General features: G+C 42.8%; 1 protein-coding gene and 1 non-coding gene across 5 annotated transcripts in view; both read right to left on the bottom strand.

Annotated features, from left to right (window-relative positions):
* Positions 1–23,875, bottom strand: part of LOC138964398 (E3 ubiquitin-protein ligase HUWE1-like) — a 177,788-nt gene that overhangs the window by 64,482 nt on the left and 89,431 nt on the right. For all 4 annotated transcript variants that reach the window (XM_070336336.1, XM_070336339.1, XM_070336338.1 and 1 more), the window contains 3 exons: positions 15,565–15,805; positions 14,938–15,130; positions 6,068–6,226 (listed from right to left, as the gene is read on the bottom strand). In XM_070336336.1, coding sequence (XP_070192437.1) covers positions 6,068–6,226; positions 14,938–15,130; positions 15,565–15,805 — 593 coding nt within the window. The remainder of the gene's footprint in view (positions 1–6,067; positions 6,227–14,937; positions 15,131–15,564; positions 15,806–23,875) is intronic.
* Positions 9,868–10,000, bottom strand: LOC138965751 (small nucleolar RNA SNORA5). Its single transcript, XR_011455520.1, has one exon. It is a non-coding gene; the product is annotated as a small nucleolar RNA SNORA5 (small nucleolar RNA).

Below are 23,875 nucleotides of genomic sequence, written 5' to 3'. Positions count from 1 at the left end.
CGATTAAATTACATATTCTTACTCCGAATCACATAAAGAGCAGATAGCATCAACAAGGCGGTGGGAATGAAAAACCAAACTCACTCTAAAAACCTTGCCAAAAAACTGGCCTGCTGCCAAAAGGTCAGGAAAAAGGCTCAGTGAGAAAGAAAATCTAACTCACCCTAAACCCTAGCCAGGAACTGGCCCACAGCCAAAAAGGCAGGTAAGGGCCTGAGACCCATCCTGATTGACAGCCGAGATGTCTCTCAGGCAAAAAAGTTGCGAAAGACAACATCAGAGAGCCAGAAATCTGAGCCCAGCACTTCTTCCGAACTCCTGGACCAAACGACCCAGAAAGAGACCCCAGCCTTGGATTAACCCGAGCCGAGTAGGGGGAAAGACAAGCTGCCCCCCCCCCCCCCCCCCTTTTCTATTGGAAGGAAATGCCGCCCTAGAAACGATCCGTGCGTAAGGATGTCCACTCAGAGCAGTGAAGGACAACCTCACGGAGACCGTAAGACAATCATGCCAAAGTACGCAAACCTTGGGAAGGAGTGAAGCCCGAAAGGACTGTGAGATAAAAGTCAGCTCCAGAAAAGAGTGATTAATATCCACCAAGATAGAGAGGGAGGCAACTGAGTACAAGGTACCAGAGCCCACCTCGACAGGGAAATCCCGAAAAAGAGACGTTCGCCGGTAATCCTCTACCAGTCAATGCGAAAGCAGAGAGAGAGGTAATACGAGGAAGTAGATCGCGTCTGACTAACTCTGAAAGACTGAGAGTCAGACGTAGAGATCAACGGGCAAACGCCGTAGTCATAGTTGCCTGTGGTAGAAGGGTGACTGTAAAAGGAAACCCGACCCAACGGAAGTCGTCCTGATTCACCTCGTGCTAGGACGAGGAAGAAGAGGAAGAGCCAAATCCGAAGTCACAGGAACCGAAAATGCCATAGCCGCCCACGCTAGACAGGAGGCTATAGCACGGGCTAAGGCTGAAAGCCATGAAGCCCGAAGAACAACCATGTACCAAAGTACCAACAGTACACAGGTAAACATAAGAAACGTAAGTTTCGGCTGTCAAACCAGATGCTGGGCTAAAAGCCCACAGCAAAGAAAAACCGGAACATTAGCTAACCCTCTGCCCAAAAGGAGAGGAGTAGCCAAAAAACCTGAGAGAGGTGTTAAGCCACAAAGAATGACTCCTCAAACATACATTGCCAAAGACAATGCCCCCTCAGGAAAATCTGAATGTTACTTCCGAGGCCAACTCAAGCGCAGCTTAAGTTTGGACGAAACACCAGAACGAGTCTGATCGCTAGAGAAAGACAGAGTCAGCCTCGGCGAAAGACAAACCAGGACCAAGTCCAGAAGCTTGTGGCCAAAAGTGAGAAAAGACGGGGAAGCCTGACGACAGGAGACCCCACTCGAACGGAAATCGTCCTATCTCATCTCCTGCTTAAGATGAGAATAAAGGAAGAAAGTCTAAGTCCGAAGCCACAAGAAAAGGGAAAACAACAACCGTCACCGCCAACAGGTGGAATGGCTGTTGCACCAGCCGAGGCTAAAAAACCTGGATGCCCTAAGGTCAGCCGTTGTTCCAAAACTCAGACGTACCTATGAAGCGTCTGTGAAAGAAACAACCTCTCCGGTAAAACCGGAAGTGCCACTGCAGCAGCCCATGACTGAACTACTGTGACACTCACTGAGGACTGAAGCAGTATGCCCCAAGAACAGCGCTAGATCAGACCAGAAGAGACCTCAGCGGGTGCTCGAGCTGATGGGCCTAGATCACTGTTAAAAGATCGGACTCAAGCATAAGCAAATATGCACACATAAGATCGATGGGAGTCGCCCGACCTCACCACTCCCACAACTATTGGCTGTGTCCAGAGACCATCCAATGAAAATTGCAAGTAGGAGACCCCCCCGCCATCGCCCAAGCGAAGGGCGGAGGAGGGGGGGGGTGTGTGATCGGGGGCACTTCCTTGTGGGGAGAGGCTTGCTGCTATGGCTGTCCTCCTTCCTGCCCAAAAGTGATCTATTTCTCGACAATCGAGAATCAGGCAGAGACTGCCTATTGGCCTCCGGCTTAAAACGTCCCGAGGCCTGAGCATGCCTCCCATGAGGAGGCTAGCTCTGCTTTAACCCTTGTAGAGAGAAGTCAGTGATCTGCTGATCTCTATTCACTGAATCTACCCTTCTTTTCTGGTAAAAACACCAAAGTCCGAAAAGTAGGTCCCTCTACCCCGAGCAAAGCCCAAATGTCTCTCCTAGCCTGCTCAGAGAACTGAGAATGCGAGAGAAACGAGTCCCTCCGACACCTGACTGTAAAATGAGGTGAAGGGAGGACAGCCCCTTTTTGCACTTCGTTCGCCCTAGCAGGGCTGACTAACAGAGTGGAGATGTCATCAGAGTCCTGATACACGCTAAGTGTGAAAGGTTCAGTGACTCCGGGAAAGAGCGCGAGGGCGCTCTGACGATCATCTCCGACTGAAAAAGAGGCAAATTCCAAAAACTGACGTCCAAAATCCTCTAAGTTCCTGCATTACCAGAAAGGTGTATGCGGAAGAGCAAAGACACCAGCAAGTTCCGACCCAGCTTCAGAGAAGAGAACTTCTTATAACAAGAAGAAACCAAAACCGAAGCCTGTGTAGCCGAAGACAGCCAAGGCTGAGCGTGTTCCGGAACTGACCCGTGAATAACGAGTAGCAGAACCGGAACCCGTGGATACCACTTCAGGTAGGAGATTGACGAGCCAAAAACCTGCGAAAGGTGGTACCCACATTGAAGGTGACTATTGAACCGGAAGTAGGAAAAAACTCCTCCTTCGCGGAACGGAAGTCCGACATCGCTGAATGCAACCAAAGAGGAAGCCGATGTACCTCCAAATAATATGTGGAAGTAACCTCCGTCAAGACCTCGCGAGAAGCCAAGAGCTTAGACGGAAATCCAGAACATGTCTGATCATTGGCTAAAGACTGTATAACAGAATAGCCAAGAGAACTGACACGACCGAAGTCACAGTTGCCAGTGGAAAACTACTGAACGGGATGACCGGAAAACCGGAAACCCGTCCACCCGGAAACCGTCCTGTCTCAACCCCTCCCGTAAGAGGGTAAGAAAAAGAGGAGGTAAAATCCGAAGCCACCAGAACTGACTAGACAGTAGACGCAACACCCAACCAGTGAAGAGACTACTTGTCACGGCCGAGGCTGAAAGCCTGAATGCCCGTAGGCCAGACAACGGTCAACTCCAGGAAAGAACACACAGTGTAATTACAAAGGAGGACTTATGCTTCCGGTAAACCGGAAGCGCAGCGCCAGCGGCTACCGCCCTTGTACTGAAAACGCCGATGCCCGCAACGGGACAAAGGAGAGAACAAAACAGTGCCGCCGGCACTGAAAGGGAAGCCGACCCAACACCAGTATGGTGAAAGGAAGATTGCCCTAACAGCCCATAGGGCGGATGCACATCCTCGATCACCGACATCCGGAAGGAGTGTCCGTAAGAGGAAAAGCGAATCCGGACTGAGCCGGAAACACAGCTGACGAAACCGCACCATGATGCGGAAACGAAGGTTGCGATGACTGGGGCCGGAAGCCCGAACGCCCATAGGCCAGTCAGCGGTCAACTCCAGGGAAGAACACACAGTGTAAATACCAAGGAGGACCTATGCTTCCGGTAAACCGGAAGCGCAGCGCCAGCGGCTACCGCCCGTGCTCTGAAAGCGCCAATGCCCGCAACAGGACAAAGAGAGGTCAGAACAGTGCCGCCGGCGCTGAAAAGGGAAGCCGACCCAACGCCAGAATGGTGAAAGGAAGACTGCCCTAACAGCCAACTGACTGCGTGTCAGAATAGTCGGGATGACCTTGACCAAAGTCAACTGAACCAGAGGCAAGCTGACGGTCAGGATAAGCCGAAACCGGAAATCCGTCAGACCGAAAACCGTCATGTCCCGTAACCATACCGGAAGGCAGGGACGGGAGCGCTGACGACAAGCTTGCAGCCGCCGGAACAGGAAGGGGTGTCGACCCAACACTATAGTGAAGAGAAGAATGCCCCAACTGGCCATAGTCAGGAAGCTGACTCTCAACCACGAACATCCGAGAAGGAGTACCGGGAAGAGAGAAAGCGGATCCGGTCTAAGCCGGAAACACGGCCGGCGAAGCCACACCTTGATGTGGAAACGCTGGTCGTGATGACTGGGGCCGGAAGCCCTGTTGCCCGGAGGCCAGTCCACGGTCAACTCCAACCACTGCCGCTGAATGGGAGTGGAAGGAGGACCTTCGCTTCCGGGAAAACCCGGAAGCGCGACTTCCGAAGGAAACCGCCCTTGCTCAGAATCGAACTCACGCTGAATGGGTATTGAACGAAACTGAGCAGGAAAACGGGAGTGACCCGTGCCAGGTGAGCTCCGTATCTACAGACACCATCCGTTGGCTTCACGAGAGCCAGAGGACAAGCTCGACATACCTTGTAAGCTTCCTGCAGAAGCAGAAGCAGTAGTAGAAGTTCCGGTATCACCGGAAGCCGTCGCAACAGGAAAGGAAAAAGACGTCAAAGAGCGGACATCGCTCCCTGCCGGCGGATGTAAAATGGTTTCCTCGGGAGAAGCACGCTTCAAAACGTCGCGCACTAAGTTGCGAAACTCTGTAACTAAGGAGCTCAACAAAGAAGAAACAAGAGAGGCTTGCCCGTCTGACGAGGACGAGCAAGCCGCCGAAGTGACGCAAGCAGTAGAAATACCGCTCGCGACAACGAGTTCCCCGGGGGGAGAAAGGTAACAGACATGACAGTGTTATTCTCTTTGTCCGAAAGGACAACTAGCAAAGGTTTAGAACCTTAAGAAGATGATTTAGGCTTAAACTTGCCCTTAACATCGCCCTTGCCACGTCTACTCTCGTTATACACCATGTCGGCCAAAATGCAAATGGCGGCCAACACAACAACAACAGTTACTGACGAAAATTCACAAGTCCAAAAAGGACGGAAAGTTATCAATAACAAGCCAAAAGTTCTTACGAAAAGCAAGATAAAATGGAAAGAGCTCACCAACTACCAGGTAGAAGATAAGCAGACGGGTAGGTGGTCGGTGGGTGTTATGAAAACTCCAACAACGCACACAGAGCCTATGGAAACACGACCTCTCGTCAGAACTGAAAGATGTCGAATGAGTATACCACGTGGTGCAGCAGTGGAAGTGACGTCACATACCCAGCAGGGGAGGTAACTCCCCGGGTATATGGTCATTGCCATAGCTGTGTTTACCTTTTTTGTGGTTGGGTTGCTTCCCTTTTAAACTTTAAGACGGGTAGCCTTTTCAGACCTTAGCTATTCAGACTGCGTCAATGCTCTTTATGTGATTCGGAGTAAGAATATGTAATTTAATTAATGTTTTGGCAGTCATTGTAAAGCGCTTGAAGCTATTTATGGGTCTTGCGCTACTGAAAACCTAAATCCTGAAAAAATCTTTCTGTATGCACTAGCTGGAAGAAATACCCCAAATATCCCCATCTGTTTACCCCTGTTTGTAGCATTCAGGAGTGTTGAAATGTTTGAAATTTCTGTTCAGGCAGTTTTCTAACAGAAGAAACTGCCACACAAGTTAAAATTTCAAAGTTGCTCTTGCAGCCATCAACCATACACCTGCCACGGGCAGTCCAGGCGTAGTTCTCTAAGCTGCTTCAATAGCGAATGGTTTCCAGTTACAACTCATCCTAGTAACAATCCATCTCTTCAAATACTCTGAAAAATCCATAATTCTGTCACTTAAACATTCTGCTAATATCCCCTTCATCTGACCAAAACACCATCTGATAAAGCAATTTAACATCATTATCATAATCACACCTTAATATAACATTTATGGCCCCCACCACTGCCCCTTCTGATATTAACTCTCAGCGTAGTAAGACACTTAACCAGCAGGTATCTCTGTGAGAACCATGCCGACACTTAACCCAGCCACTCACACACAAAATGCCTCTGTAGTTACTGATGATCAATGAATGACTTTCAACCTCGACCAACACAGAAAATACACTGACAGACAGATACCAATCCAAAACAAAAGAGCACAACCAACCTTCCTCCTGCTTCCAGTTGTACTTGACGATGAGGGCGTTGAGCAGGTCACAGAGGAAGTCCTTGACCGCCGGGTGCATCACCAAGTCCACCATCTTCAGGCTGGAGCACTTCAAGATCTGCGGAGCGTTGGGTCCCGTGTAGCGCACCTCATCTTCATCTGAACAGAGACAGCAAACATCAAGATTTTATTTTTATTTTCTGTCATTTCAGTTTTCATTACTTTTTTATCCCACGGCTAAGAAATTTGGGCCGCTTCCTCCCAATGAAACGCTAGCTGCAACAAGAGTCACGCTGCCCAGACGTGTACATCTGGATAGCACAAACTTTAGGTTTCATCAGCCACCTGCACTTCTGGTAGCATGACCGAGGTCTTCACAGTTGTGAAACGGGGCTGGGACAAAGATATTGTTTCCAAGTCTGCATATCAAGTTGACTGGTGTCCGCCCCGGCCTGGATTCAAACATGTGACGCAAAGTTCACAAGTCCAGTGCTCTTCAAACTGAGCTACCAGACCTCCTATGCTTCTTTTATTTACAAGTTCTGCTCTTCCTGAAAGCACTATGTTACTGTAGGAATTTTGTGAGACCTTCTCTTGGATTTATGCCTGCTTTTTCTAAGAGAAAGGAATGTCTGAAATCGTTCACCAGCAGGGTTCCCGAGAAAGAGAACCTACAAACAAGGAGAGATTTCAATGTTAATGTAGCAGCCATTAACCCTCCACCTGCCATCAGACAGAGCAGGTGTAGTTCTCGAAGCTGCTCTTTTCTTATCATTCTTTTATCTGCAATTTACGATTTATCGACCCCAGCACAACAACAAATGGGGGGGGGGGGGGGGGGGGGGGGAGAATGCACAAGATGAAGATGTTTGGTTGTATCACTCTTGCTAGGGGGTCTACAAAAACAAGTGGTATACAGTCAAGGGAAAACCAGTGCCTGGCCTGTCTAAAAAAAACCTCCGCGAGAGGGATTTTGCAGCAAGCGAGAGTGAAGATAAAGAGGGAACATTTTCTCTGCGCGCGAGCCAGCAAGCAGGATGTCTCCGGACTGTATAAGCTTAAACAAAATCTTAAAATTGGAGATGCTCAGAAGTAAAAAATCATGTTAACTTAAAGGTATTTGTAACTAACCAGCTAAAAGTGAATTTTTTCACGAATTGCTATTTGAGCCTCTCCTGGCTTTAAAACTGAAAACAGCACACACTTTTGTTTTTCTCTGGTTTTTTTTTTTTATTGGGGGGGGGGGGGGGGGGGGTTATGCACAAAATCAAGAACCTCCATACTTGAAGGTGTTTGGTTGCATCACTCTTGCTAGGGGGTCTACAAAAACAAGTGGTAAACAAATTTCAAGAAGGGTTTTAGAAGAGGCTTAAACAAAAACTTAAAATTGGAGATACACATAATTAACAATGTTTGTAAACTTGAAGGTATTTGATTTTATCACCTAGTTTTGTCTTTGTTTAAAACAAATGTTTACTGCATTAAAGGAAAATCGCCATGCAAACAAAGCAAACACAGACAATAACAGTCACCTCCCTTGTACTACACATTTTTACTTGTAGCTTATGATTTTATCACTGCAGGTGCTATATTCTCAAATGATTGTTGAACCATAGCTTGAACCAAATGAGAAACAAATTTCAAGTCAGTTTGTTTCAATTAAACCAAAAGGGCTAACTGCTCAGGTTATAAAAGAAGAAGGTTTAGACAAAAACAGAAACCGCCAGAGTTATATCCCTTGCTAATTCTATGCACAGTCTTCTGATGCTGCTTTTCAATTCATCATTTCAGGAGTTATATTCTAAAATTATTGTTGAATCATAGCTTGAATTAAAAGAGAAATATGTTTAAATTAAGTGTGTTTCACTTGCAAACTTTATAAAGGACTCAATGTATCAGAAGGTAAATACCACTGGTTCACAGATCAGGAAACCGGCACGGTTGGCCTAGTGGTAAGGTGTCCGCCTCGTGATCGGGAGGTCGTGGGTTCGAACCCCGGCCGGGTCATACCTAAGACTTTAAAATTGGCAATCTAGTGGCTGCTCCGCCTGGCGTCTGGCATTATGGGGTTAGTGCTAGGACTGGTTGGTCCAGTGTCAGAATAATGTGACTGGGTGAGACATGAAGCCTGAGCTGCGATTTCTGTCTGTGTGTGGCGCACGTTATATGTCAAAGCAGCACCGCCCTGATATGGCCCTTCGTGGTCGGCTGGGCGTTAAGCAAACAAACAAACAAACAGATCAGGAATGCACATTTTTTCTACCACACCACTGAAGGTCTCTGAATCCATGTAAGAGGGGTATATAAAGTTGTGGGTGAGCAGGGTTTTCAAATAGATAGCAACTAAGATGCCACATTCGCCAGGATGACATGTCCCTACATGTCACTCAAGGTAATGGTGAAAGGTAGTTGACCTGTTCATAGAACGGAGTGTAAACAGCAACTGCCAAGGATTAACAAAAAAAGGTATTATAAATTTTTTTTAAAAATTGCCAAAATTCTTCCTGGGATTTCCGTCAGGGACAGAAGAAATCCCACCCCTGCAGTCTCCAAGTCTGCATATAAAGTTGACTCGTGTCTGTCTTTCTTTCTTTATTTGGTGTTTAACGTCGTTTTCAACCACGAAGGTTATATCGCGACGGGGAAAGGGGGGAGATGGGATAGGGGAAAGGGAGGAGATGGGATAGAGCCACTTGTTAATTGTTTCTTGTTCACAAAAGCACCAATCAACAAGAAGAGCAAACGCTCGATCGAGTCACTTTCGCAGTTCTGAATATTATATGAGGCATCAGATGGACAGGAAGAAATTGCTATTCACAACACAATGAGTCACGTTCACATAAAATTTGAGCCCGGTCACTTTTATAGTTTCCGAGAAAAGCCCAACGTTAAGTTGTGTGTTGCCGAACAGAAAAGGCTAGTTATCTCCCTTGTTTTTCTGATAACGTTCGTAAAAGGCTACAGATGTAAATACTTTGATGTAAAGAATAATCCTACAAAGTTTCAATCACATCCGATGAACTTTGTCAAAGATATAAAATGTCTAATTTTTCCTTTGACGCTGACCTGTGACCTTGAAAAAGGTCAAAGGTCAACGAAACCATCGTTAAAGTGTAGAGGTCATTGGAGGTCACGACTAAACAAAATATGAGCCCGATCGCTTTGATAGTTTCCGAGAAAAGTCCAACGTTAAGGTGGTGTCTACGGCCGGCCGGACGGCCGGCCGGACAGACTAACACTGACCGATTACATAGTCACTTTTTCTCAAGTGACTCAAAAAATTGCTCCAGGGGCTTGCAACGTAGTACAATATATGACCTTACTGGGAGAATGCAAGTTTCCAGTACAAAGGACTAAACATTTCTTACATACTGCTTGACTAAAATCTTTACAAACATTGACTATATTCTATACAAGAACCACTTAACAAGGGTAAAAAGTGAAGAATTTTATGGGTGAGAAAAGGAAAGTAAAAGGACTTTGGGGAGGCAGAAATAGAGAAGAAACAAGAAAAAGATCCTAATTAGGTTCACGGCATCGAGAGTGATGCGACCTTCTCTCAGAAGTTAGTAGAGAAGGCTCCCCCATCCACCACCCGGGGGACGCGCCTGTACGCCAATTAGGGGGCGCGAGGACTTGTGTCTGTCCCAGCCTGGATTTGAACATGCGTCCAGTGCTGCCCGACCTCCTATGCTTCTTTTGTTTGTGAGTTTTGCTCTTCCTGAAAGCACTGCGTTACTGTATCAATCTTTCGTGGCTTTCTCTTGGATATATATATGCTTGATTTTTCAGAGAGATAACAATGTCTGAAATCTTTCACCAGCAGAGCTCCTAAGACAAAGAACCTACAAAGGAGAGATTTCAATGTTAATGTAGCAGCCATTAACCCTCCACCTGCCACTAGACAGAGCAGGTGTAGTTCTCGAAGCTGCACTACAATGTACCATAACATATTCTTAGAAGTTGCAGTTAGAAGATTCATAATTTGTGAAGCATTTGGTCCAGTGTAACTCTCATAATCTTTGTTTGAATAGAAATAAAGAATCTGTTAGTTTTTTTCATGACTTTCTTTTGGATTAATACCTGCTTTTCATAAAGAGTAGAATGTTTGAAATCTTTGGCCAGGAGGGTTCCTGAGAAAGAAAACCTACAAATATGGTGAGATTTCAGCATTGCTATAGCAGCTAATAACCCTCCACCTGCCATCAAACAGAGCAGGCGTAGTTCTCAAAGCTGCTCTTTTCTTATCATTCTTTTATCTGCAATTTACGATTTATAAACTGCAACGCATTTTGTCCACTAGTTTAGCTCACATCATCTTTGTATGAATAGAAAGAAAGAATCGCAGTTCTGTAAGGTTCTTTCATAACTTTCTTTTGGATTAATATCTGCTTTTTATAAACAGAAGAATGTTTGAAATCTTTGGCCAGCAGGGTTCCTGAGAAAGAAAACCTACAAATATGGTGAGATTTCAGCATTGCTATAGCAGCTAATAACCCTCCACCTGCCATCAAACAGAGCAGGCGTAGTTCTCAAAGCTGCTCTTTTCTTATCGTTCTTTTATCTGCAATTTACGATTTATAAACTGCAACGCATTTTGTCCACTAGTTTAGCTCACATCATCTTTGTATGAATAGAAAGAAAGAATTGCAGTACTGTTAAGTTTCTTTTATAACTTTCTTTTTGATTCATATCTGCTTTTCATAAAAAAAATGTTTGAAGTCTTTGGCCAGCAGGGTTCCTTAGACACAGAACCTACAAACAAGGAGAGATTTCAATGTTACTGTAGCAGCCATTAACCCTCCACCTGCCATCAGACAGAGCAGGTGTAGTTCTCGAAGCTGCTCTTTTCTTATTTCATTTTCATAACTTTATTGTCCGATCTTATTATTCTCTTATCTGTAATGTACTATACTGTAATATATTTTCAGAAGCAACAATTTAAAGATGCATCATTTGTGAAGCATTTGGTCCAGTGTAACTCACATCTTTGTATAAGTAGAAAGAAAGAATACGTGAGTTTATTTCATGACTTTCTTCTTTAGAATTAATACCTGCTTTTTACAAAGAGAAGAATGTTTGAAATCTTTGGCCAGCAGGGTTCCTGAGAAAGAAAACCTACTAATAAGAAGAGATTTCAGCTTTGCTTTAGCAGCTAATAACCCTCCACCTGCCATCAAACAGAGCAGGTGTAGTTCTCAAAGCTGCTCTTTTCTTATTCTTTTATCTGCAATGTACTATAGAAAGAAAGAATTGCATTACTGTAAGGTTCTTTGATAACTTTCTTTTGGATTAAGGGCAGGTGGGCCAGTGCAAAATTGACCAAATCGTTCAAAACACTGTTTTGGGTATTTTAGCAGATTATGTTTCCATAACATACCTATCATCCATGTGTGTCGGTGTTTTTGTCAAAAGTGTCCTATTTATCTGTCAATAAAGACAAAATGTGAACATGTGTGGCATTGATTGTCTTCTGTAGTCGATATTCCCCCGCCAAAAATTGTCTCATTTCAAAGGCTAGTTACGGCTTTGTCCTCAGCAAAACAGTGCATTCACGACATACGAAACTGCGCAGCAGCTCTTGACCTATAACATGACATCAGTGTTTTGATGAATGTTCCATTCACTCAGCCACTTGTCCGTTGCAAAGGCAGCAATCGTAATCGAACGGAAATATCCTTATTTGGAAGGTACTCGACATCCATTGGTTCGTTTCATAAACCGAAATCGGGAACCAGTTTACTTTGTGAGTGCGCATGCTCAGCTTACGAATTTTGCCTACGGAAACTACCGAAGAGACTCTCGGCCATGACGGGAACACCCGAAGTTCACTCGGTTTTACATCATCCTGGTTACACATCAAACGATCGGTGACAACCGAAAGCGAATTTTTCCTTGAGAAACAACCTTTGATACGATAACAATGGCTCGAAATAAGAAAGAGGACAATGTCTTTATTAGTTCGGTTAGCAACAAGAAGTAGTTCCGCTGGTACTAGGCCAAAGTTTGGATTCTGTCGGTGTTTCCGATACAGAGGAAAGCTTTGATCTCCACGCAGATCCACAGGTCGCCATTTTCGAACACGCCATGCAGCACACTTTTTACGTCTCGGCACTGGCTTGCTTTGCGCTGAATTTGAGTCAGTTTCTGTGCAGTATCTCCTCGACAAGCAAGTTATTTGCTACGCAAAAAAAACAAAAACAGGAGAAAGTATCCAACATCAGTCAGATTATCGGTAATGTTTGCTGGGCCTGCCATTTCCCGAACGAAACTGGATCAGCAACTGTTTGTATCAATCTGCACTTTCGTAAATTCCGTCACTGTCTTGACGAACTGTGTCATTTTCTTCGCCGCGATACACAGTTCATTGCGAAGAGCTTCCTCAGTAAATCGTTCAGATTCCACGTACGATTTGTTGTCAAAAAACAATCAAACGAAAGTTTCAAACCCATCATCCTCCATCTTGCTTGTCGAAGCACCAAAGTACTGTACATGTATCGATGTAAAAACAAAAGTAGAAAACTTCGAGGAAACCAACAAATCGACGAGATAACGGAAGGAAATAAGTCTCGTTCTGTCTCAAGTAAGTTACCGTTAAAAATACAGTTATTCTCGCATGCAAATTACAAACGAGAATCGGGTCATTGATACACGTTTAGCGCTGGGGCAGTATCCCCATGCTGGTTGACAGAGGGAAAGAAGGGATGGACGCATAAATTCTCTGCTGGCGTGCTAAAGGCTAAGTAGTTTGCAATTCAAATAAACTAAGCTGTTCATTCATAACACAGTTTTGTCCTTGTGTGTCTGTTTCAATAGTGTTTCTGTGGTGTTCAATCTTCAATGTCGTTTTTCTCAGTTCAGCCATTTTGCCTACGGTTACGTCTTGGGTTACGCGATTTCTCTGGCTGTAATTTAGCTAGAGCAATATTTTCTTTTGTAGTTTGTGCAGAATACAACATTCTGGGGGATTACGAAGGGATTTTGCTGAAATTTTATTATAGTCATATCCAGATTATTTCAAAAAATAATTTCGCAAGCGTTACCCTAAAGTTTGACAGTTGTAACAAAGAAGTGTTCCTAACTCCAAATATAAATATAATAAACAAGATCTGCTTCGTAATCCCCTAGAGCATACCCAGAAGGATAAAATAAAACAATAATTAGAAGTGTGACAATCACATCTGATGAAAATCCGTGTATCTCCTGTACTCCACTTTTGTCTGTATTTTGACTGTTTTTGTCGCGTAAAACAAAAACCAGCAACCGAAAATACAAAAAGTGACTATTCTTTGTCATCATTTGTTCATTTCTTTCATAAAATAACATTCAGACACAATAAAACATTCAAAATTAAAAAAAAGGTAGTGCACTGGCCCACCTCCCCTTAAAGGCACAGGCTTTTACACACAGTACAAACACCCTTCCATTTGAACGCTCACCGAACGGGAACATCCTAGGTGCCCTACGTAAAGAGCGAGCAATTTTCAAAGAATTAATTTTTCGGATTGAGACCATCTCAATCGGACCCATCCTGAACTCAGGTCAAAAATGAGTTACTTCCCTTTAACTGGCGATAGCCGTGGAGCGATGATTATCAGAATGAATCGGACCGTGGTGTGTTTTGGCGCTAGACCTAACTTTTAAAATCTAAATAATAAATTGACAGCTTGTTACACAAACATTCTTAAATCATAAAAGAATTCTTTTTTCATCAAGACAAGATCAGTACAATTCGAAGTTTTGAAAGTTTGAAAAAAGAAAAGCCCGGAAGCAGGGTCACGCAAGGTCGTGGTTTTCGTAGCAGACGGCGGTTTATAGGCAGTCAAACGCCATCGCTAGAGTTCTTATGAACCACATTCGTTTGTTTCGTGAAAAGTCAGAGGTACATAATAACGTGCTATTGCAGATAAGCTCACAGCGAGCCGCATTCTAATTACAAACTGACGACTGCATTGTGAAAAAGGGAAACTGGATCACACGGGTTCACGATGGCTCAGGGGTAAGATAAACCACGCAAAAATAAATTCTTTAAAAATTGCTCGCTCTTTACGTAGGGCACCTAGGATGTTCCCGTTTGGTGAGCGTTCAAATGGAAGGGTGTTTGTACTGTGTGTAAAAGCCTGACAGTATCTGTGATGGTTTACGGGAGGCTTACTGTGCCTTTAATATCTGCTTTTTATAAAGAGAAGAATGTTTGAAATCTTTGGCTAGCAGGGTTCCTGAAAAAGAAAACCTACTAATAAGAAGAGATTTCAGCTTTGCTTAAGCAGCTAATAACCCTCCACCTGCCATCAAACAGAGCAGGAGTAGTTCTCAAAGCTGCTCTTTACTTATCAATCTTTTATCTACAATGTACTATAACATATTCTTAGAAGAAGCAGTTAGAAGATTTCTAATTTATGATGCATCATCTTTGTATGAATAGAGGGAAAGATTTGCATTACCCTATGTTTCTTTCATGGCTTTCTTTTGGATGAATATGTTTTTCATAAAGAGAAGAATGTTAGAAATCTTTAGCCAGCAGGGTTCCTGAGAAAGAAAACCTACAAATAAGAAGAGATTTCAGCTTTGCTTTGGCAGCTAATAACCCTCCACCTGCCACCAAACAGAGCAGGTGTAGTTCTCAAAGCTGCCTTTTCTTTTTCTTTCTATCTAACTTTTACTTTATAATATGCCATACCAACAGCAGAGAAAAAGACAGACAATGTTGACATAATGATGGTTCAGTTCCAGTAACTTCTCTGTTACACACTGAAAAATTTGCATAACTAAAAACAGGAGCCTGAAACAATCAATGAATTAAAGAACCAAGGAAACACAGACAGAGAGACAGAAAAAACACCACAGCTGAATTTGCCAATGTCCCCTACCTCTGAGAATCTTGCTCTGCGGTGGCAAAGCGATTTGCAGAGAATCTCTGGCGACGTTGACAAAGACTCTTGGACACCGGCAGGCGGCTGGCCCCAGGACGCGTAGCACGTAGTGCATCTCCTTGGAACCCACGCTGCCGTTACTGACACCGCTCGCACCAGACCCTATTCCAGCACAGGCATTGCGCATCACCTGAAGAAAATCAAACACCATTTACAGTTTACTACCTGGCTTGTCAAGACTACAAAACACAATCAACTTATAAAATTTCAATCAACTTGATTGAAAAATGAGGCCATGACAGTGCTGCCTCAACTTCTTAAAAAGAAGTATATGACGTCAAAGACATTTATTGAAAACACAATCAAAATGTCAACAAATACTGACACTAGTGTATTACTTCAAATCTTCAGAGAGAATTTTCTTCTACCACTGCTCTTGGCATCCTTGTTTTCAAAATTTTATGATTTAGCACCCTTTTTTCCCGAAAGGCTTAGAATCTTCAGTGATACATAAAACTGGCATGAAGAACACAGACACACACAAACACACACGAAAGGCTTAGAATCTTTAGTGATACATAAAACTGCCATGAAAAAGAACACAAACACACACAAACTTCCTACCTTCTCCATGCAGTGTCGCAAGGCGTTGGGCTCGTCTAGCACATGCCTGAAGAGCAGTGTGGCCAGAGAGAGGAACCCTGGGAAGGATACCGATTGCGTCAAGTTGAGGAGCATACGAGGGCCTCCCAGACGAGCGAAATGCACGGCGTTGCTGTGTTCTCTCGTCAGGCGGAGCGTGAGACGCAGCAAGGCATGCAGCGTTTCGGACTCCACCGGAATACTGATCAGCGTTACCAGGGACCTGGGAAAGACAGACATTTGTTAACCCTCATGTTGAACAAAAAAGAAGGAATGACGAAAGGAAGGGAAGAAAAAAGGAAAGAAGAATGAACGAAAAAACAAGACAGAAAGAACGAAAGAAAGAACAAAACAAAACCAGTCGCGTAAGGCGAAGTAACAACATTTAGTCAAGCTGTCGAACTCACAGAATGAAACTGAACGCACTGCTTTTTTCACCAAGACCACATACTCGTAGTTTCGTCAGTCCACCGCTCGTTGCAAAGGCAGTGAAATCGACAAGCCATGCAGAGTGCGGTAGTGGTCGCGCTGAGCAGGATTACATGCTTTTCTGTATGTCTATTCTTTTTAGCTTACCGAGTTTGTTTTTAATCCAAACATGTCATATCTATATGTTTTTGGATTCAGGGACCGACAAGGAATAAGATGAAATTGTTTTTAAATCGATTTCGGAAAATTAATTTTAATTTCAAATTTTAGAAATAAATTTTCATTTAATTAATACTTACCCAACTCACAAATAGCAATTAACTCTAGTTCAGTGCTGGTAACGCTGTACGCGTCCCCTTGGTAACAAGGAAGGCGCCTCTAAAAAAAGAGTGACAGAGACCCGTAAGGGTGTCAAAGCCAGCCCGGAAACGAGGCCCCTTCCGTATGCGTGCGCATAAGCCGCCAACTTATCATTCGAAACGAAGCCCAACTCACTCTTTTTTAGACCCCAGTACCAACCACAGCGGGGAGGTGGGAGGGAATAAACGTTGTGAGTTGGGTAAGTATTAATTAAATGAAAATTTATTTCTAAAATTTGAAATTAAATTACATCCTTTACCCAACTCACAAATAGCAGATTGCTACTATAGGTGGCGGGACTTACCAAAATTCAATGAAGAATGACTTGTCCTGCGGCTACCATGGCAGGTAGCGCAAAACTGCCATCCTGACGCAGAGAGGAGATGTCCCTGAGGTAATAGTTCACAAAAACAAGAAATCTCTCACCCAATAACGGCAAGGATGCGGACCCAGCTAGGCGGCAGACCAAAGGGTAGAAGCCAAAGTCAGAAGACCAAGCAACAAGACTGAAAACAGTCGGAGCGTACAGTAAAGCGACCAGTCCTGTTGGGCGCTGAGTTGAGAATGATAAGTTGGCGGCTTATGCGCACGCATACGGAAGGGGCCTCGTTTCCGGGCTGGCTTTGACACCCTTACGGGTCTCTGTCACTCTTTTTTTAGAGGCGCCTTCCTTGTTACCAAGGGGACGCGTACAGCGTTACCAGCACTGAACTAGAGTTAATTGCTATTTGTGAGTTGGGTAAAGGATGTAATTTAATCATAATTTTCATATTTTTAATTTTCAGAGCTTATTTGTAATCCAAATATAACATATGTATATGTTTTTGGAATCAGAAAATGACGAAGAATAAGATGAAATTGTTTTTGGATCGTTTAAAAAAATTTTTTTATTTTAATGACAAGTTTCCGATTTTTAATGACCAAATTCATTCATTAGTTTTTAAGCCACCAAGCTGAAATGCAATACCAAAGTCCGGCCTTTGTCGAAGATTGCTTGGCCAAAATTTCAATCAATTTGATTGAAAAATGAGGGTGTGACAGTGCCGCCTCAACTTTTACAAAAACCCGGATATGACGTCATCAGACATTTATCGAAAAAATAAAAAAAAAGGCCGGGGATATCATTCCCAGGAACTCTCATGTCAAATTTCATAAAGATCGGTCCAGTAGTTTAGTCTGAATCGCTCTACACACACACACGCACAGACAGACAGACAGACAGACAGACAGACAGACAGACAGACAGCCACACACACACACACCACGACCCTCGTCTCGATTCCCCCTCTATGTTAAAACATTTAGTCAAAACTTGACTAAATGTAAAAAGGACGAAGGAAGGAAGGAAGCAAGAAATGAAAGAAGGAAGCAATCAAAAAGAGTTTAGGACGGACTATGAGGGGAGTGTGCTGTTGACATTACAATTCAATAATGTTACAGCAACTTTCACATAAAATTAAAAAAATAAAATATCTGAAATCTTTCGCCAGCAGGGTTCCTAAGACAGGGAACCTACAAAGAAGAAGCGATTTCAATGTTACTGTAGCAGCCATTAACCCTCCACCTGCCATCAAAACAAAGCAGGTGTAGTTCTCGAAGCTGCTTTTTTTTTATCATTTTTATATCTGCAATATATTCTTAGAAGAATTTTGCAGAAGGAGCTATTAAAAATTGACTTTGGGTATGTATTTGGGTATATTCATTTAGTATCCTTCGTTCACACGAGAGTACAGTATTTTTTACACTCATACATGTCTCCCTGGCAGACCTGTTTACCCCCAACACTTGACAAGAGTAATGGTCAAGTAAAAAAATAGTAATCTGATGACCCAAATAGTAACCCAGTAGTAACAAACGTAAACGCCAACATTAGCAACACAAATTTAATTTGAAGCACATTTGAAAATCGTAGCAAGGACTCAAATGGAGTATTTTTTCCCAAAAATCTTGAAAAATAGTAATATATTACTCCCAAATAGTAAGGGTAAACAGGTCTGCCCTTTCTTTCTTTCTTTATTCGAAAATTTTATAAGTAAATTTTCATTTGATTAATATACTTACCCGAATCACATATTTAGCATCCTAGACTGTGTCAATGCTATATATGTGATTCGGAGTAAGAATATGTAATTTAATTGGTGTTTAACGTCGTTTTCAACCATTCAAGGTTATATCGCGACGGGGAAAGGGGGGAGATGGGATAGAGCCACTTGTCAATTTGTTTCTTGTTCACAAAAGCACTAATCAAAAATTTGCTCCAGGGGCTTGCAACGTAGTACAATACTGGGAGAATGCAAGTTTCCAGCACAAAGGACTTAACATTTCTTACATACTGCTTGACTAAAATCTTTACAAAAATGGACTATATTCTATACAAGAACAAGGGTAAAAGGAGAAACAGAATCCGTTAGTCGCCTCTTACGACATGCTGGGGAGCATCGGGTAAATTCTTCCCCCTAACCCGCGGGGGGTAGGTCTGCCCTGAAGTGCCCACTACCTGATTGTAAAGTGCAGTTACTGCACAGTTTACATGACTTTTTGGTACCCTCTCTGCTCCAAAAGATGTGCAGTACAATAACCTGCTTGCAGACCTGCCTACCCCTGAAATGTACCATGTGTAGTTTTGGGTGTGAAAATAAGGCAAATGTGTAGTTTGGCAGGTGAATGTGTAGTATTTCAATTTGATCAACCCAAACCGCAAAACAGAAGTTACTTATACCGTACTAAAACAAACACTCAACACTCCAAACAAAACTATTACAATGTGAACAATACTCCCCACAAAAATACAAGCCAAGCATTAAGTTTATTTGTTAAGAAAAAAATTATTAACTAGTTTGGAACATTTGCATGGGTGAAACTGATCAGAATTAAAAATAAGGAACATGAGGCCGGGTCCAGGGGCCACCCACGCCCTGGTGGGGTGTAGGGGCAACGCCCTCTTAGGGGGCCCAGGGGGGCGAAGCCCCCCGGAAGAAAACGAAAAATCAGGCTTTTTAAGGGTAAAAGTAGGCCTTTCCTGGTATCTCAAACACACAAATTTGCACAGTAAACAATGATAACAAATGCCAAGCTGTAGTCCAATAATTCGCGCGCTCAGGGAAACAAAGATTCAGCGATGTCCGGTCACTGTGTTAGAGAAAATACAGATCGGATCGCCGGCGAAAAAAAAAAAAAATTTTTAAATTTTTTTTACAGATTTTCAAAATAAGGAATTCTTTATTTGACCAGTTTCACCCATGCATTTGTTAAAAAAAAAGCTATGTTGAGGGGTATGCAGTTCATATACAGTGGGACCCCCTATTCAAGACCTGTGACAATCTGAGAACATCAAGTCACAAAAAGTAGGGACTGGGAGTATGTGTATCAACATGAAGGCAAATTTGCATATAAACAGAACAGGTTTGCGTCGGCAATAATAATAATATGGCAGGTCATTGCCTCTGCTCTGGTTACCGATCTCTCAAAAGTGAGCTTGTCTTGGTCTTCTTTCCCTGGCACGGGTTTCTTCACAAAACAGTCCAATTTTTCCTCTGCTTTGGTCGGGATTTCTCGAATTCCTCATGAGAAGTGCTTTTCTTGTGGCGGTTACACGGTCGTAAAGCCCACTGTGCTTCTCTGCAAAAGCCGTGTTGCACACAGTGCAGTGGGCAAAATGCTTCCCTTTTCTCCACGAAACTGGGCATGGATGCTCCTCATAGTACTTTGGCAGAAAAGCCTTGCTGGGAGTTTGACCAAGCTTCTTTTTTTTTGCTCCGTGGCGGTTGATCGCCAAAGTCTTCTGAATCCGTGTTCGTCGCTGTAGCCATTTTTTTCCCTCCAGAAAGAATGAGCTAGGAAGTGACCGCGTTCAGAAAAGTATGTGCTGAAACGCCCGCGATAGTTGTAATAACAGCAGCAAGACCAACTGACTACGCTACTCTCGCGGGCGCCGGGCATGTTTTGCACGCAGTACACAACCGGTTAGTACAAATTATGGATCGGAACTCGCTCGCATTTTTGCGTATTCAAAATGTCAAAATGTGTAGTCGAAACGAAACGTTTGCGTAGTATAAGACAAACATGCGTAGTTGCGTAGTTTGGGGACCAAAATCGTAGTTTACTACGCTCAATGTGTAGTGTAAACAGGTCTGTGCTTGTGCAACAGTAACAGCTGGATTTGAAATTTGGGCCACATGACATGTTTTCCACAGACAGAGACTAAACCACTGAATACTGAACACAAATCCAAAGCCTTGATGTCCCTATCATTTATAACGCTGAATTTCATCCCAATGTACAGTGGAACCCCCCTTTTACCACCTTAAAAAATGTAAGAAAATCAGGTCTTAAAAAGAGGGAGTCTTAAAATGGGAGTGAATTTACAGATGTTATGAACAAGAAGTCTGCGAAAACAGGGTCATTAAGGGCAGACCGGGTAGGCAAAATGAGTTATTTTTGGTCTCATACACCTTTTTGGGGTTGTTGCATTTTTCACACCTTTGAACATCCTGGAATGCATTCAATAATCTGCTTTTGTCATTTTAGACATGTATTCATGTAAATAAAACCATTTTCAAACCGATGTTTTGTTGTTTTTGTCTGTGTTTTATCAAAAAAATCGAAAAAATGGTCAACTTTGGATACTCCGTGCTGGTAAATGTGCGCACATGACATGACCCTTCGCTGTTCAAACTGTGTGGAAATTTCCGTTCTTCAAGATGACGTCATCACCGTTGGGGAATTTCCGTTGACATAGGCACAAAGAGAGAGAATCCGTTCCAACCGAAACCCCGGAATTAATATATGCAAATATATGTAGGTCAAAGGCATTTGGCGCAAGCGCAGTAGACAACTTATCAGTCCCCCGGTGTCAACAAATCCATGACGTTTTCACCGATTCAGCAGCATTTTTCAAAGTTTTGAGCTGCGGAGAACAACCCTAACATTGGAAATGTTCGGCATAGTGGCAAGAAATATCAGAGAAAGATGAACCAGCAGCAGCGAACAGTAGAAGGAAGTAACAACACTCCGAAATGAACCAACATGATCGTATTTGAGCAGACGACATTCTAAGATTCTTGACTCGACGAGGTGGGTTTTGCTTCTTTCTCTTTTCGATCTTGTTTGTTTGACAACGTGATTTATTGCACATCGTTATGTTGTTGTTGTTGTAAGAATGTGTTAGGGTTTGCAGGTAAATGATAAACAGTTTGTGTCTGAAGTATTTTGCGGGTTTCTTGATCCAATTTACTGACCATGCCGCCGCCGCACACCCCCCCCCCCCCCCCCCCTCCCTCCCTCGATCATCTCTGTGATATCGTCTTCACAACCCCTATTTTATTGTTCTTCGCTGGCCAGTCCTTGAGAGCTTACTATGGTGTAACATGTCATCAGTATTCTTTGTCTGGGGTCAAACTGAGAAGCAGCATCTGAGCGATGTACGACTGACACAGTTTCTGTTTCTGGTCATTGACCGTAGGAAAATAAGTACCCTACTAGAGAGCGTTCTCTAATTCTAAAGGATTGGTTTACACCAGCATGGCTGACCAACCTATCATTGACAGCAATATTGTTGTCAAATCTTTTCCATTAACTAAGGAATAAAAAAAATAGATCCAATTTACTTCACCAAAGAAAAAAAAAGAGTTAAACTAAAGGACTGGGGATGCAACTCATGAATCAAAAGCATAAAGATCACCTGCAAACAGTGCTAGGTTTAGGAAATCTGAAAATGTATACACACACACAGAACACACACACACACACACAAAACAGACAACAGACAAGAAACAAGCAAATACATAGCAAGTGTGATGAAATAAATTAATTTTGAAAGAAAAGAAAAGAAAGAAAGAAAGAAAATAATTCAGCTAGTTTCAGTATTAGTTCCTGTGTGTATGTGATTGTGTGGTTACTCAAATCCCATAGTAAACTTGACATGTACATTTTGTGATAGGGGCCAATTAATGAATGTCTTTTGTGTGTGTGTGTGTGTGTGTGTGTGTGTTCGTCAACCGACATATGTGGGTACGAGCCGCTGAGGTGGTTGTAAGAAAACCCGCCTGGTTCAGTGGTTGGGGGCTGATTGGGATTTCTGATTTACCAGCCTAGCCAAAAAGTTGAGGTACACCCCATGTAACATGGTCATTTGCAAAATAAAGTACAAGCACTTGTTGACGTTTATATTGAGTCTTAAAATTTGCAGCTTATTACAAACAAAAACCATGGACAGTTGTATCAAATATTAAATCAGTGTTTGTGTATTTATTAGGTTGGAGCAAGGGGAGAGCCAGTCCTCCTGTGGTGGCAGCGAGGAGAAAGATTGACCTGATGGAAAAGTTTGCTAAACCGGAACTACCCTCTTCCACAGCAGAAACATCAGCTTTGCCATCTTCTGACCAACCATAAGAAGATACAGATACTTTGCCATCTTCTGACCCATCACAAGCAGATATGGATACTGGTACTGTGCAACGTCACTCCGCTGACATGTGTTGGGCTTTTGTCAACATTGATCAGCTCAATCTATTGCTGAAAGGTTTATATCCTGTACTGAATGCTTGTCTGATAGCAGTCTGATTATGAAAGAAGGTGATGCATCAGCCCAAGGATTTGCACAGGCCCTGCATCTGGAGTGCATATGAGTGTCCATTCAAGTCTGCAGTTGTTTACTCTTCTCCCGGTGTTTGCAACGCTTCGGGTGGTAAAGTTGCATTTTAAATAATCCGCGTATGACCAAGTTGGTACATGGAAAGGGACATTCAGCTTTACAGAAATTTGCTGCAGTGTTAGGATTGAGCACAGAAATACTGTAATTAAAATGTTGCAACTTTTGAATGGCTTGATAGTTTTGTTCCATTTGTGTATATATAATTATGTAATGTTGTTGATGTTGAAGCATCATTTCTATGCAATGGAATAAGAAATCAGTGCATCCGTTGGGTTTTTATGAGTCTGACAGTTTGGTTCTGATCAATATTTTCATATCAGCACAAACACAGATAATTGACTTTTTTAATGTTTTCATATAATTTTTTTTTAAATCAAAAAAATCTGATAATTTGATTATCAAATCATTTCCCCTTCATAGTTAAAGTGTTATTCTGGTTAAAAAAAAAACCACCCCATTAATTCAAGCTCTACTGTGGTACTAGTTTACCGGGGTACTAGTGAGACTCTTTTACATGCTGTTTTCTCTACATGTAATTTGAGACAAAATGTAATTAAAATGTTGTAACTTTTGAATGGCAAGATGGATTTGTTCCAATTTTGTATATGTTGTTTATGATTTGTGAAGCACCATTTCTGTGCATGGAATAAGAATACAGTGGATTCCTTGTGTTTTTATGAGTCCGACAGTTTCGTTTTGATTCATATCTGCACTAACATAGATGAGTTTTCAAATGATTTTTTTAAAAAAGTCTGGATAATTTGATCGTCAAATCATTTCCCCATCATAGTAAAGTGGTTATTCTTATAAAAACATATCAATTCAGGCTGCACTGTGCTACTAGTTTGAGGT

Source organism: Littorina saxatilis, linkage group LG4 (genome assembly GCF_037325665.1).
Source record: "Littorina saxatilis isolate snail1 linkage group LG4, US_GU_Lsax_2.0, whole genome shotgun sequence".
NCBI lineage: Eukaryota > Metazoa > Mollusca > Gastropoda > Littorinimorpha > Littorinidae > Littorina > Littorina saxatilis.
Note: the sequence above shows the minus strand (reverse complement) of the source record. Positions and strands in the feature narration are given on the sequence as shown.